This window comes from Oncorhynchus gorbuscha, linkage group LG22, assembly GCF_021184085.1.
Source record: "Oncorhynchus gorbuscha isolate QuinsamMale2020 ecotype Even-year linkage group LG22, OgorEven_v1.0, whole genome shotgun sequence".
In the NCBI taxonomy this organism is placed as follows: Eukaryota; Metazoa; Chordata; class Actinopteri; order Salmoniformes; family Salmonidae; genus Oncorhynchus; species Oncorhynchus gorbuscha.
This window is the reverse complement of record NC_060194.1, coordinates 39774998-39791203: the sequence shown is the minus strand read 5'-3', so window position 1 is coordinate 39791203 and position 16206 is coordinate 39774998. Positions and strand designations below refer to the sequence as shown.

At 43.6% G+C, this 16206-nt stretch overlaps 1 protein-coding gene across 1 annotated transcript in view; it reads left to right on the top strand.

Moving 5' to 3' along the window:
* The window catches only part of kcnab1b (potassium voltage-gated channel subfamily A regulatory beta subunit 1b), a 97612-nt gene that overhangs the window by 38510 nt on the left and 42896 nt on the right, over nucleotides 1-16206 (top strand). Inside the window, exons 2-6 of the mRNA XM_046322022.1 lie at nucleotides 1189-1232; nucleotides 4477-4514; nucleotides 7401-7480; nucleotides 8621-8665; nucleotides 12405-12449. Of these exons, the coding sequence (XP_046177978.1) occupies nucleotides 1189-1232; nucleotides 4477-4514; nucleotides 7401-7480; nucleotides 8621-8665; nucleotides 12405-12449 (252 nt within the window). The remainder of the gene's footprint in view (nucleotides 1-1188; nucleotides 1233-4476; nucleotides 4515-7400; nucleotides 7481-8620; nucleotides 8666-12404; nucleotides 12450-16206) is intronic.

Here is a 16206-nt window from a genome sequence, read left to right as displayed (position 1 = left end):
TGCAGTGGATATATAGTAATAAACTAGCTCTGCAGTGGGGATATAGTAATAAACTAGCTCTGCAGTGGTGATATAGTAATAAACTAGCTCTGCAGTGGTGATATAGTAATAAACTAGCTCTGCAGTGGATATATAGTAATAAACTAGCTCTGCAGTGGATATATAGTAATAAACTAGCTCTGCAGTGGATATATAGTAATAAACTAGCTCTGCAGTGGCTATATAGTAATAAACTAGCTCTGCAGTGGTGATATAGTAATAAACTAGCTAAGCAGTGCGGATTGTGGCAGATGCTGCAGAAAGTGTTGCGTTGTGTTTCTGAATGTTCTAGGGTATAATTGTCAGCCATTTGTGTGTGTGTGTGTGTGTGTGTGTGTGTGTGTGTGTGTGTGTGTGTGTGTGTGTGTGTGTGTGTGTGTGTGTGTGTGTGCGTGCGTGCGTGCGTGCGTGCGTGCGTGCGTGCGTGCGTGCGTGCGTGCGTGCGTGCGTGCGTGCGTGCGTGCGTGCGTGTGTGTGTGTGCTTGCGTGTGTGTGTGTGTCTACAACAGTCCGATTGTGAGAACGAATGAGAGAACTGAAGAAGAGATTAATGCCTTACTGAACTAGAAAGAGAGAAAAACGTTTCGTACAACATCTCTGATTTCAAACCCCACAGAGGTATAAAAAGTAATACAACGTTGTCCTTTTAGTTACGAGTCAAATCAGCCCTTATAGTCCTCAAGGGGCTTTAAAAAACCTTTAGAAACAATGCTCCAGGACCAGGGAAATACCATTGTGAGAGTGTAGCGTGTGATCGATGGACTACATCAACTCTTTTCTCCCAGTAATCTCTCGATTCTGATGTATGATTGGACTAGAGACAGAGGTGTGTTTCAATGATTCTGTCCACTGATCAACTACGAGAAAGACTGAGAGGCAGAAGGCCCTCCGCTCCTATCATTATAATAGATTTTCTTTGTTTCTTTGTTTTCCACATTTCGGCTCCTTGCGGAGCACACAGCTGCCAGTACGTTTTGAGTGTTTACATCCCGTCTCATACCATGGCATTGTTAGTGTGTGTGTGTGTGTGTGTGTGTGTGTGTGTGTGTGTGTGTGTGTGTGTGTGTGTGTGTGTGTGTGTGTGTGTGTGTGTGTGTGTGTGTGTGTGTTCTTCCACTCAATAACAATGTGTGGATGTGTTCTCCACAGGAACCTGGGAAAATCAGGCTTGCGTGTATCCTGTTTGGGCCTCGGTGAGTACGTTTGATGTGTATCCTGTTTGGGCCTCGGTGAGTACGTTTGATGTGTATCCTGTTTGGGCCTCGGTGAGTATGTTTGATGTGTATCCTGTCTGGGCCTCGGTGAGTACGTTTGATGTGTATCCTGTTTGGGCCTCGGTGAGTACGTTTGATGTGTATCCATGTGTAATCTGTGTTCAGCTCAACTCTCTCCAGGTGCTATAATATCCAACAGGTGTGTGTGTGTGTGTGTGTGTGTGTGTGTGTGTGTGTGTGTGTGTGTGTGTGTGTGTGTGTGTGTGTGTGTGTGTGTGTGTGTGTGTGTGTGTGTGTGTGTGTGTGTGTGTGTGTGTGTGTGTGTGTGTGTGTGTGTGTGTGTGTGTGTGTGTGTGTGCTTGCGTGTGTGTGTGTGCAAGAAGCTCTCAGTCTCAAGTCAGAATTAGACGTTAATCCGTTGTAAGGACCGGCGCCGAAGATGAGAGGCAGGTACTTATTAAACATTTAATGAGGAACATCCAAGTAACAGGACAGGAAGAGTATCAACACACAGGTAAACAAGGACACTGTAACGTCGTTCTTCGTTTGTAGAAAGAGAGTCGGACCGAAATGCAGCGTGGTGGTTACTCATGACTTTAATAGAAAAGTGACACATGAAATAACTATACAAAATACAAAACAACAAACGGAACGTGAAACCTATTACAGCCTATCTGGTGAAACTACACAGAGACAGGAACAATCACCCACGAAATACACAGCGAAACCCAGGCTACCTAAATACGGTTCCCAATCAGAGACAACGAGAATCACCTGACTCTGATTGAGAACCGCCTCAGGCAGCCAAGCCTATACAACACCCCTACTCAGCCGCAATCCCAAATACTACAAACCCCAATACGAAAATACAATAAACCTATGTCACACCCTGGCCTGAACAAATAATTAAAGAAAACACAAAATACTAAGACCAAGGCGTGACAGACACATGAAAATCAATGCAGAAGCAGGGAACAGAGCGGGGAACCAGACAGATATAGGGGAGGTAATGACAGAGATGATTGAGTCCAGGTGCGTCCAATAATCGCTGATGCGCGTGAGGGGGGAAGGCAGGTGTGCATAAATGATGGCAGGAGTCTGCAATGCTGGGAGCCTGGCGCACTCGAGTGCCGGGAGGGAAGAGACGGAGCAGGCGGGACATCCATGTTTGACAAACGCCAAAGCTGCTCTAAACCTAACATGTCGAAGTGTTTAATGTTAACATCAGGCATTAACTCCAAATGTTTAAGGTTAGGATTAAGTTGAACATGCAACCTTTGGTACCAGAGGCAGATTCTTACGCCCATCCGCCATCCCCGTCCAGTGCTCACTGTTGCCCCTACCTCATACGTGAATGGACATCAAATACTGAGTTGTATCACGGGTGACATGGCTGCAAGTGTGTGTGTGTGTGTGCGCGTGTGTGTGTGTGTGTGCGTGCGTGCGTGCGTGTGTGTGTGTGTGTGTGTGTGAGAGAGACACAGAGAGATGAAGTTCTGCATCTTATACCTCTTCTATAGGCTCCGTCTTGAGGGACAGGGCCGCTATTTACAGTGTGTTAATCCTGCTTTCAGAAAACAAGCTGCTCAATTATCACACATATCCAGTTCACACACACACACACACACCGGGGGGGGGGGGGTAACCGGTCTAATTCTCTTTGATAGGATTGATTTAATTAATCTGCCTCATAAATATATTAACAATTATACCATGGGGAGATCATTATAATCACTCTCTTTGTGTTTATCTCTGTCGCGCACACACACACACACACACACACACACACACACACACACACACACACACACACACACACACACACACACACACACACACACACACACACACACACACACACACACACACACACACCCTGCGTCAACTCCAATGACCAAGTTGTAACACTGGGGGTGTAATTGCCCCAGTTGTAACACCAGGGGTGTAATTGACCCTGTTGAAACACCGGGGGTGTAATTGTCCCTGTTGTAACACCGGGGGTGTAATTGACCCAGTTGTAACACCGGGGTATAATTGACCCTGTTGTAACACTGGGGGTGTAATTGACCCAGTTGTAACACCGGGGGTGTAATTGACCCAGTTGTAACACTGTGGGTGTAATTGACCCTGTTGTAACACTGGGGGTGTAATTGACCCAGTTGTAACACCGGGGGTGTAATTGACCCAGTTGTAACACCGGGGGTGTAATTGACCCAGTTGTAACACTGTGGGTGTAATTGACCCTGTTGTAACACTGGGGGTGTAATTGACCCAGTTGTAACACCGGGGGTGTAATTGACCCAGTTGTAACACTGGGGGTGTAATTGACCCTGTTGTAACACTGGGGGTGTAATTGACCCTGTTGTAACACCGGGGGTGTAATTGAGGGTAAAGGGAGAAGTCAACAAACAGTGAATACACTATATTAATAACTGAAGGGGTGCTGGGAGAGACACGGGAGAGAGACATCTCTGTTTGTTTCCATCATTATTTCAGGGTGATGCTAGGAGATTGTGACAAGGACAGAGGAAATGTAGCTTTACACTGCAAAGACCAGGAGCAAAGTTGGCATCATAACACACACACACATGAATGGAAAGACAGACAGAAGCGCACATACACACAGAGATGCGCACACACACACATATGCGCGCACGCACACACACACACACACACACACACACACACACACACACACACACACACACACACACACACACACACACACACACACACACACACACACACACACACACACACACACACACACACACACACACACACACACACACACACACACACACACGCACACACACGCACACACACGCACACACGCACACACACACGAAAGACAGAGAGAGCTCCATCCAAGGCTGGTCTAGCAGTGGTGAATCATGGGTAAGTGGAGTCTGACAGCCATCTAAATCATGAGACAGAGCGTTGTGACTGGGCCATTAGCCTCAGCATAAAACCCCAAAACTAAACAGTACAACATGATGAGTACTGAACCTGGTGGTCAGCCACACCTCCTACTGTGCCCTCTCACCTCTGACCTTTCACATGTTTTGTTAGATGTAGGATTTGCGAGCGTAACTCATGGAATGTTTTATTTTAAAAAGTTAGCAACCATTTAATAGGTGTTAACTGTTCTTTCACTATTGATATATAGGTGTTTAGACGGACATTTAGAGTGTTCACTGACTTATGTCCCTTATTCTCCCAGGTACTTGGGTAACGTTTGGAGGTCAGATTTCAGATGAGGTAAGTTAAGATTCAAACTATAACTAATAACTATGATTGATAAGGGAACTGAACCCACAACCTCAGAGGTGCCAGCACCACGCTCCAACCAATGGAGCTATCTGGACCCCTGGTTGGTGTGGTTGATCCAGGCTAAGTGGTCCTACCAGCTCAGGTCTCCTTCCCTGTTAGCTCCTGTCTTGTCACTCCCTCTCCCTGCTGCCTCTCAGAGACAGGGGCCAAAACCCTCTAGGTTTTCTGGCTCACACATAGATAGGGAACCCAGAACCTCACACCTAGACAGGGAACCCACAACCTCACACATAGACAGGGAACCCACAACCTCACACATAGACAGGGAACCCACAACCTCACACATAGACAGGGAACCCACAACCTCATTCATAGACATGGAACCCACAACCTCATTCATAAACAGGGAACCCACAACCTCACACATAGACAGGGAACCCACAACCTCACACATAGACATGGAACCCACAACCTCACACATAGACAGGGAACCCACAACCTCACACATAGACAGGGAACCCACAACCTCACACATAGACAGGGAACCCACAACCTCATTCATAAACAGGGAACCCACAACCTCACACATAGACATGGAACCCACAACCTCATTCATAAACAGGGAACCCACAACCTCATTCATAGACAGGGAACCCACAACCTCATTCATAAACAGGGAACCCACAACCTCACACATAGACAGGGAACCCACAACCTCATTCATAAACAGGGAACCCACAACCTCACACATAGACAGGGAACCCACAACCTCACACATAGACATGGAACCCACAACCTCACACATAGACAGGGAACCCACAACCTCACACATAGACAGGGAACCCACAACCTCATTCATAGACATGGAACCCACAATCTCACACATAGACATGGAACCCACAACCTCATTCATAAACAGGGAACCCACAACCTCACACATAGACATGGAACCCACAACCTCATTCATAAACAGGGAACCCACAACCTCATTCATAGACAGGGAACCCACAACCTCATTCATAAACAGGGAACCCACAACCTCATTCATAGACAGGGAACCCACAACCTCATTCATAGACAGGGAACCCACAACCTCATTCATAGACAGGGAACGCACAACCTCATTCATAGACATGGAACCCACAACCTCACACATAGACAGCAGCATGAAGAGAGGACACACACAGTTGAACACACACACACAAATGCATGTGCATGCCATGCGCAGGCACACACACACACACAATGATGCAGTGAGGGCATTGAACTCTGACACCTCTCTACTGGAGATGCTGAAACGGGTAGACTTGTTAAAGTGACCTGCTGGTACAACAACTGGAATGATGGTTGACACAGTGTTAGGGCATAACAAGTAACAAGTATTATGGTGTTGTTATTGTCTGGCTGTTTGTGTATTTTATCATTATTTTATATATATATAGTCAAATTATTATTATATACATTATATTTATTTTACAGTATACTAACAGGGGGATCCCATAGACTAGACAACAAACATTCAGGAACAAATACATTGAATTAGTACAAAATGAGACTCTTAAGATTGGTGACACAGAAACATTGGTCTGTTGGAGCTGTACCATGACGACAGGAGACAAGTACTGGAGCTTCAATAGCCTGAGTTACTCCTATGTTTGGAATTGGCCTCGGTCTACTACCACTGGGTATGTTCAGCGGGAACTCAACAGGAGATACCATTTTGAAAACAAGAGGTGGTACTTTCTGGATTTTAATATCTCATTCCAGAGTGTTTGTCTCAAAATATATGCTACTAAGCAAATGCTTTTATCCGAAGCGACTTACAATCATGCGTGCACACGTCTGGTCCTGGAATCAAACCCACTATCCAGGCGTTACAAGCCCTTGCTCTACCAACTGAGCTACAGAGGACTGCTCAACAGAGGACTGTTCAATAGAGGACTGTTCAACAGAGGACTGCTCAACAGAGGACTGTTCAATAGAGGACTGTTCAACAGAGGACTGCTCAACAGAGGACTGCTCAACAGAGGACTGCTCAACAGAGGACTGTTCAATAGAGGACTGCTCAATAGAGGACTGCTCAATAGAGGACTGCTCAATAGAGGACTGCTCAATAGAGGTCTGCTCAATAGAGGACTGTTCAACAGAGGACTGCTCAATAGAGGACTGCTCAATAGAGGACTGCTCAAAGAGGACTGCTCAATAGAGGACTGCTCAATAGAGGACTGTTCAATAGAGGACTGTTCAATAGAGGACTGTTCAATAGAGGACTGTTCAATAGAGGACTGCTCAATAGAGGACTGTTCAATAGAGGACTGTTCAATAGAGGACTGTTCAATAGAGGACTGCTCAACAGAGGACTGCTCAACAGAGGACTGTTCAATAGAGGACTGTTCAATAGAGGACTGTTCAATAGAGGACTGTTCAATAGAGGACTGCTCAATAGAGGACTGTTCAATAGAGGACTGTTCAATAGAGGACTGCTCAACAGAGGACTGCTCAATAGAGGACTGTTCAATAGAGGACTGTTCAATAGAGGACTGCTCAACAGAGGACTGCTCAATAGAGGACTGTTCAATAGAGGACTGTTCAACAGAGGACTGCTCAACAGAGGACTGTTCAATAGAGGACTGTTCAATAGAGGACTGTTCAATAGAGGACTGCTCAACAGAGGACTGCTCAACAGAGGACTGCTCAACAGAGGACTGCTCAATAGAGGACTGTTCAATAGAGGACTGTTCAATAGAGGACTGTTCAATATAATTTTTTGCTTCAAAATGTTTTCCTCTTCTTTATTCCTACTAAATGAACACTGCCCAGCTGCCAGCTCCCTGTTCTCCACTGAGGTGATGAATCCTGTTATGTGTTTCTCAGGTGGCTGAGCAGCTGATGACCATAGCATATGAGAATGGGGTCAATCTCTTCGACACAGCCGAAGTTTATGCCGGGGGGAAGTGAGTGTGATCTGAATACCTATTACCTACCTACCTGAACCCACAGAGCAGAGATGGCTTGCTAAATCTGGTCCTGGAGGGCTGACACACACACACAATGTGCAGGTTTTTGTTCCAGTCCACCACTAACACCCACAAAATGTCAGCCAAGACCACATACAGTAGTTAGGTTCAAATTAAGATCCTACATCTGTACAGTAGCCTGAATCAAATACATCTCCTACATCTGTACAGTATCTTGAATCAGATTATTTCCTACATCTGTACAGTATCTTGAATTAAATTAAGATCCTACATCTGTACAGTATCTTGAATTAAATTAAGATCCTACATCTGTACAGTATCTTGAATCAGATTATTTCCTACATCTGTACAGTATCTTGAATTAAATCAAGATCCTACATCTGTACAGTAACTTGAATTAAATTAAGATCCTACATCTGTACATGATCTTGAATTAAATTAAAATCCTACAACTGTACAGTATCTTGAATCAACCATTTGGAATGGGATTAGTTCTAAAGCACGTAAGTTCACAGTGTGGGTACATGCTGATTGTGCATTCAGCGTGGTTGCCTTGCCAAGACAACGAGAGGCAAAAACAAGCTGGCAACCCACGGCAGTACATTTGCGCTTCCATGCACACATGACAGCACGTAGTACAGGATATATATATATACAGTATATATGTAGAGCAGTTTATTTTATACAGTAGAAACACGTGCTGTCTCCCTGAATGACTTTTAACACAGTAAACTGTGGCTTTTGGTTTTTACCTACATGGACATTCATCCTCAACTGATTTCCACAATAGTGGATTGGATTTAGCAACAGAACCTTTAGCATGTAAGAACTGTGAGGGAATCTCAGCTCATCACCTACCAGTGTGGAGCAACCACCTACAACAGTATAGACCTCTGGGTGACTCAACAATTACTCAGAGCTATATGCTGCAGATCTATGGCACACACACACGCACGCACACGCACACACACACACACACACACACACACACACACACACACACACACACACACACACACACACACACACACACACACACACACACACACACACACACACACACACACACACACACACACACACACACACACAGTTAATCTCCCGGTTTTATTACAGAGCTGAGATAATCCTGGGGAACATCATCAAGAAAAAGTGCTGGAGGTAATGTATCATCTTTAAACTGTGTGTGTGTGTGTGTGTGTGTGTGTGTGTGTGTGTGTGTGTGTGTGTGTGTGTGTGTGTGTGTGTGTGTGTGTGTGTGTGTGTGTGTGTGTGTGTGTGTGTGTGTGTGTGTGTGTGTGTGTGTGGGGAGGTTGGTCCCCACAAGGATAGTAAATCAAGGAAAATTCAAAAGAGTTGTGGACTGGAGTCACATGGCTTGGACTCGATTCTGACTCGAATCACAAATTTAATGACTTCAGTCTCGACTTGATAGAAAATAAAAATGACTTGAGACTTGACTTGGAGTCTCAAGAATCGGGACTCAACTTTGACTTGAGACTGATGACTTGAAATTATCTGGCCAGGTTATGTCATGTTTTGTCACTCGTTTTGTGGCACAGTCTCCGTGGATTACTCTACACTCAGCAGACACAGTCTCCGTGGATTACTCTACACTCAGCAGACACAGTATCCGCAGCATCGCCGTTGCAAAAAATAAAAATAAATCTGCAACAGATTGGCTAGTGAAATGCATAGCGGCACTCAAACTGACTGTCAATCTACGTAGGTCGGCGAGCTAATGAACAGATTGCTGATTTGCTGTAGTGTACAGCTATAGGATCGGGTGCAGCACAAACGAGAGAATTGACATAATAAATAAATATGCAGCTCCAAACATGTTTGATGATGAACAATATTAACTGTTTACTTTGCAAGCTCACCAGCATTGGGGCAACAATTACTAGCATAGGCTTACTGGTCTTTTGGTGTGTAACAATTGCTTGAAATTGAACATTTAGTTATGAAGCTTGCATTTGGAATTTGGCAAAGACAAAGACGCACTATAGGCGAGGGTCTTCTATTGTGCTCTCCAAACTCCCGCCAGTGGAGAGTATTTTTTTTTCTATTTTTGCTGTTGCTTTCACACATTTAAATACATAGGATTTTGTAGTAAATCTATATTCCATCTAATACTACAATAATTGCTAGCGTTTCATCGTTCCATCCCCGTACCGTTTATTGCAACACGTGGACAGTTTCGGTTTCATGTTTGATAGCCCTATGATACATTTGAACTTACCCAACTATTCCTTACCCTGCTCTGAGTGAGCGCAATGTTTATAGTGCACATGAACTTTGACAAGACCCATGAGGTAAACGTTCTGCTTATTTAATTCAATGTATGATTCCTTTCGTTCCTATTTTCCTGGTTATGTGGAGTTCCGTGTTTCGCGCCTCTGTGCGCATAGAAATACTCTACGTGGCCTGCGCTGCGTGGCCTGCGGCTGCGTGGCCTGCGCAGGCGCCTACGCTACGCGGCCTGCGCTGTGTGGTTTGGAGTCAGAACATTGAATACCGAGAAAATGATTGTTCCATGAATGCAGGGTGATGAAATATCATTAATAATCATTAAGTCTGTTTTAAGACGAATGTAACAATGGATGTGGAAATTGCCATTTATATTGTAGAACCAGTTTATTGGTTGTATTTGCTAATTGGGTAATTGTATGGTTCTGTGTTCCAAGTGCTTATATTATGCAGGCCTACCTGTTGGAGCTCCTGTCAGACAGAGTCCATTAGGTTTCTCAAGGGGAGGCTGTACAGTCTTGCCCTCTACCTGTGTCCGTTCAGGTAGGACAGGTCAAGCCTGATACTGAGGCTGTTGTCTGTGTATATTTGGTAAATCTACTTGTATATTTTGTATGATATGGCACTTTCACCATTGGATCACCAAGACATGTATATACATCTACACTGAGCACGTCAACCTGTCTGGCCTCCTGCTGATTTCATGCCCTTATGACTGCTACAAGGTCCCTCTTTTACAATTACATTGGCTGATCAAAATGTGTTGTAGACAAAATAATGAAAATGACTGTCTGGTAGCCTTAATAAATAGACAAAGATTTGTGGTTGTACAAATCGTTCCATGTATAGATCATTTTTTTACTACACTTGAGACTTGACTTGAAAACTTGTGACTCGACTTGGAATTGACTCGAGTCTTGACCTGTTCTACTTTGGAACTCGACTTGAGACTCGTACCTTGTGACTTGATTTATAGTGACTTGATCCCACCTCTGAAATTCTCCCACGTGGGGACATTTCCCACAACCCCATGAGGACAAAGGCTTTTTTAAGTCTTGGGCTTAGGTTTAGGGTTAGGGGTTAAGATTAGGGTTAGAATTAGGGTAAGCATAAGGGGTCAGTGGTTAGGTTTAGTTTTAGGGTTATGATTAGGGTTAGAATTAGAGTATGCATAAGGGTTTAGTGGTTAGGTTTAGGTTTAAGAATTAGGTGTAAGTTCAGGTTTAGGTTTTGGTTATGGGTTAAGGTTATGGTTAGGATTAGGTTAGGGGTTAGGTGAAGTGGGATTTTGAATAGAAATTAATTTTAGGTCCCCACAAGTATAGAAGAACATAACGTGTGTGTGGTTCACTAGTCACTTTCAACAATGCCACTTTAATAATGTTTACATATCTTACATTACTCATGTCATATGTATATACTGTATTCTATATCATCTATTGCATCTTGCCTATGTCGCTCGGCCATCATTCATCCATATATTTATATGTACATATTCTCATTCACCCCTTTAGATTTGTGTGTATTAGGTAGTTGTTGGGGAATTGTTAGATATTACTGCACTGTTGGAACTGGAAGCACAAGCATTTCGCTACACTCGCATCAACATCTGCTAACCATGTGAATGTGACCAATAAAATGTGATTTGATTTGTGTGTGGGTGTGTGTACACCCTGTATGTGTTGCGCGCTTACATGCGTGCGGGGGTTTTGCCTGGGAGACAGCTAACAAATGCTAATCTACTGTAAATCAAAGCACACAGCTTTATATCAGATCCATCACCAATATAACTCCTCCACCAATCAGCTAACTAGGTCTGCAGCAGTAACCATGGCAATCAGAGGAGAGTTGGTTGAGTGTTCTCGGCTATGTGAAGGCTGGTAGGCTTGTAGGCTCGGCGGCGGCCTCAGCACTATTGATCTCATACATTTATGCTGCTACATTTCTCCACTGTACACTTCATAAACGCTTCACTCTCCAGTTCTTCAGTTCACGCCGGTTCAGTGTCTCCCACTGCAACTCCGGGTGTTAAATACTTAACATTAAACAGTCAAGTGATGAGGATTTGACTTTCAGTTGAGTTGATGCACTGGATCCTATCAAAGTTCTGAGAAAGTATCCCAGAATATGTTTTTTCATACTTGAACAGCACGTGTAAAAAGCTAAAGGATCCATACTGTTTCTTCTACAGTGTAAAGACAGACTACCAGAAGGCTATTGATATTATATACCTAAATCATATTATATACCCTAAGTGATATTATATACCCTAAGTGATATTATATACCCTAAGTGATATTATATACCCTAAGTGATATTATATACCCTAAGTGATATTATATGCCTAAGTGATATTATATACCCTAAGTGATATTATATACCCTAAGTGATATTATATACCCTAAGTGACATTATATACCCTAAGTGATATTATATACCCTAAGTGATATTATATGCCTAAGTGATATTATATACCCTAAGTGATATTATATGCCTAAGTGATATTATATACCCTAAGTGATATTATATGCCTAAGTGGGATAAGGATGTCCATATGTCTTTCGAATCTTTGTCTTTCTCTCTCTCATTTCTCTGTCCGTCTCTCCATCTGTCTGTCTATACATCAATATGTCTGCCTGTCTTCCTGTAGGAGATCCAGTCTGGTGATCACCACCAAGCTCTACTGGGGTGGAAAGTAAGTATCTGCCTCCTCAGACGATTGGAAAATCTCAATAGTATTCCCTTGACTCCTAGCATCTTTACACTTGCCTCCTTCACTTGCCTCTGACCTTCTCAACCAATGGGTTTTGAGAGGAGGCGAGGAGAAATTATGCTATAAATCATCAAGGAAATACATTTGAGATTCTCCCATTCAGAGCATCATACCAATGAAAAAGTGTTGACTAATCTCTACCATTGTTTTACAAAAATGGTTATGGTTTCAGAGGTGAGTACTGTTGATCTGAGTTAGTCTCTTCCTCCTCATTGACATATCTGTACTGAAGCTGTCGTCATATGGACACTGTACTGTCTGAGTTCTGTCTGAATTCTGCCTGAGTTCTGTCTGAATTCTGTCCGAGTTCTGTCTGTGCTCAGTCTGAGTTCTGTCTGTGCTCAGTCTGAGTTCTGTCTGGGTTCTGTCTCAGGGTTTTTCCGAGTTCTGTCCGAGTTCTTTCTGGATTTTGTCTGGAAAATTGCAGCAACAACAGGGTGATCGAATTAGGATACGGCATATGTACAATGAATTAGGTTGTTATCTGAGATTTGCACACATACTCAGGTCAAAAGTAGTGCATATAATTTGAAACCCAGCCAGCTATATCTTTGAAGTATTATAGTGGTTCTGTGGTGACAGCCCTCTCCACTATGGACCAGATTAAAGGGAGAGACAGAGAGAGAGAGATGGAGAGAGTGAACCAGGCTGACTGGTCCCCACGTTACACTACTCTCTCTCTCTCTCTCTGAGTGAACCAGGCTGACTGGCCCCCACGCTACACTACTCTCTCTCTCTGAGTGAACCAGGCTGACTGGCCCCCACGTTACACTACACTCTCTCTCTGAGTGAACCAGGCTGACTGGCCCCCACGTTACACTACTCTCTCTCTCTGAGTGAACCAGGCTGACTGGCCCCCACGCTACACTACTCTCTCTCTCTCTGAGTGAACCAGGCTGACTGGCCCCCACGTTACTCTCTCTCTCTCTCTCTCTCTCTCTCTCTCTCGCTCTCTCTCTGAGTGAACCAGGCTGACTGGCCCCCTCGCCACACAAATTCCCTTTTGAGTTTAACTAAATTCTATATATAATTCCATTCTATATACTTTCGGCCCGTCATTGGACACTGTGCTATCTAACCTCCAAACGAGCTTCAATGCCATACAGCACTCCTTCCGTGGCCTCCAAATGCTCTTAAATGCGAGTAAAACCAAATGCATGCTTTTCAACCGATCGCTGCCTGCACCCGCATGCCCGACTAGCATCACCACCCTGGATGGTTCCGACCTTGAATATGTGGACATCTATAAGTACCTAGGTGTCTGGCTAGACTGCAAACTCTCCTTCCAGACCCACATCAAACATCTCCAATCAAAAATCAAATCAAGAGTCGGCTTTCTATTCCGCAACAAAGCCTCCTTCACTCACGCTGCCAAGCTTACCCTAGTTAAACTGACTATCCTACCGATCCTCGACTTCGGCGATGTCATCTACAAAATGGCTTCCAACACTCTACTCAGCAAACTGGATGCAGTCTATCACAGTGCCATCCGTTTTGTCACTAAAGCACCTTATACCACCCACCACTGCGACTTGTATGCTCTAGTCGGCTGGCCCTCACTACATATTCGTCGCCAGACCCACTGGCTCCAGGTCATCTACAAGTCCATGCTAGGTAAAGCTCCGCCTTATCTCAGTTCACTGGTCACGATAGCAACACCCATCCGTAGCACGCGCTCCAGCAGGTGTATCTCACTGATCATCCCTAAAGCCAACACATCATTTGGCCGCCTTTCGTTCCAGTACTCTGCTGCCTGTGACTGGAACGAATTGCAAAAATCGCTGAAGTTGGAGACTTTTATCTCCCTCACCAACTTCAAACATCAGCTATCCGAGCAGCTAACCGATCGCTGCAGCTGTACATAGTCTATAGGAAAATAGCCCACCCATTTTCACCTACCTCATTCCCATACTGTTTTTTATACTGTTTTTATTTATTTATTTTTCTGCTCTTTTGCACACCAATCTCTCTACCTGTACATGACCTGATCATTTATCACTCCAGTGTTAATCTGCAAAACTGTATTATTCGCCTACCTCCTCATGCCTTTTGCACACATTGTATATAGACTGCCCATTTTTTTTTCTTTTTTTTTTCTTTCTTTTTTTCTACTGTGTTATTGACTTGTTAATTGTTTATTCCATGTGTAACTCTGTGTTGTCTGTTCACACTGCTATGCTTTTATCTTGGCCAGGTCGCAGTTGCAAATGAGAACTTGTTCTCAACTAGTCTACCTGGTTAAATAAAGGTGAAATAAATAAAAAATAAAAAAAAATCAGAGGCCCGCCTATGAGCCCAGTTAGGGTCGGGCATCCTGGGACAGGCCCTTTCTGCAACTCCCGAATTAAACCCCAACTTTGAGAAGTTCTCAACAGACCATGTTTCTCTCAATCACGAGAGGACAAAGGTTGCAGCCCAGCTTACCTCGATAATGAGAGGGCCAAGGTTTGAGTAGATGGCTGAATCTTTTAACCATCCCACGTGTTCTTAGACTATCGATACCGACAGAATAAGAACAAGTCTTTGATATTAATTACTAGTCCAGAGCTAGGAATTCGGTATCATTGAACGCGAAGAATGACAACTGCCGAAACATTCATTCTATAACTACATGAATGAATGTCACTCTGAACCACCCATTCTAACCACGTCAAAGAGAGAGGACAAACTCTCCAATAGAAACTAACTTTCCAACAGAGATCCCGATGACACACTGAGCGTAAATATATATATTGTGAGCAATTATTCCCGAATGAGTGAGCGTTCATGTACAAAGGATTACCATTTCAATTGTTATAATTATCAACTGTGTGTTGTCATCTCAGTCGACCCCACCTCCCTTTTGTACACCAAGCTGCCATGCCGGTTTAGCCCACTAGGGAAACTCCGTTATCATTTCCTTGTAACTATAAACAGTTTGTTTATGCATTTCTGTGAATTACTTAGTTAGTAAATCAATTATTTAAGACAATTGATGTATGGATGACTCATAGTGAAGACTGGGTTCATGCAGATAACCAACAATTTACGACGTTTGAATGAGACTAAAGTAAAGTAAATAATTAATTAATTCGAAGACTAATTGTTCAGATATAAAATATGGTTCACACTAGATATGAAATATCTGAAGAGTTATATTAGGAAAATTCTAACTTTATAATCTGAATATTTACCTTGGTGCCCTGACTTCCAAGTTAATTACAGTTACATGATTAATCAGTTTAATCGCGTTTAATTGCATAATACTACAGAGAATCTTTGATAAAAACTAACATTCTTCATTTATTGATAGTAAAGACATGACAATGGTTATGGGGGAAGAAATGGGTAGATGATGGACAGGGGGAGATGGTTATGGGGAAAGAGATGGGTAGATGATGGACAGGGGGAAGATGGTTATGGGGAAAGAGATGGGTAGATGATGGACAGGGGAAAGAGATGGGTAGATGATAGACAGGGGGAAGATGGTTATGGGGAAAGAGATGGGTAGATGATGGACAGGGGAAGATGGTTATGGGGAAAGAGATGGGTAGATGATGGACAGGGGGAGATGGTTATGGGGAAAGAGATGGGTAGATGATGGACAGGGGGAAGATGGTTTTGGGGAAAGAGATTTGTAGATGATGGACAGGGGGAGGATGGTTATGGGGAAAGAGATGGGTAGATGATGGACAGGGGA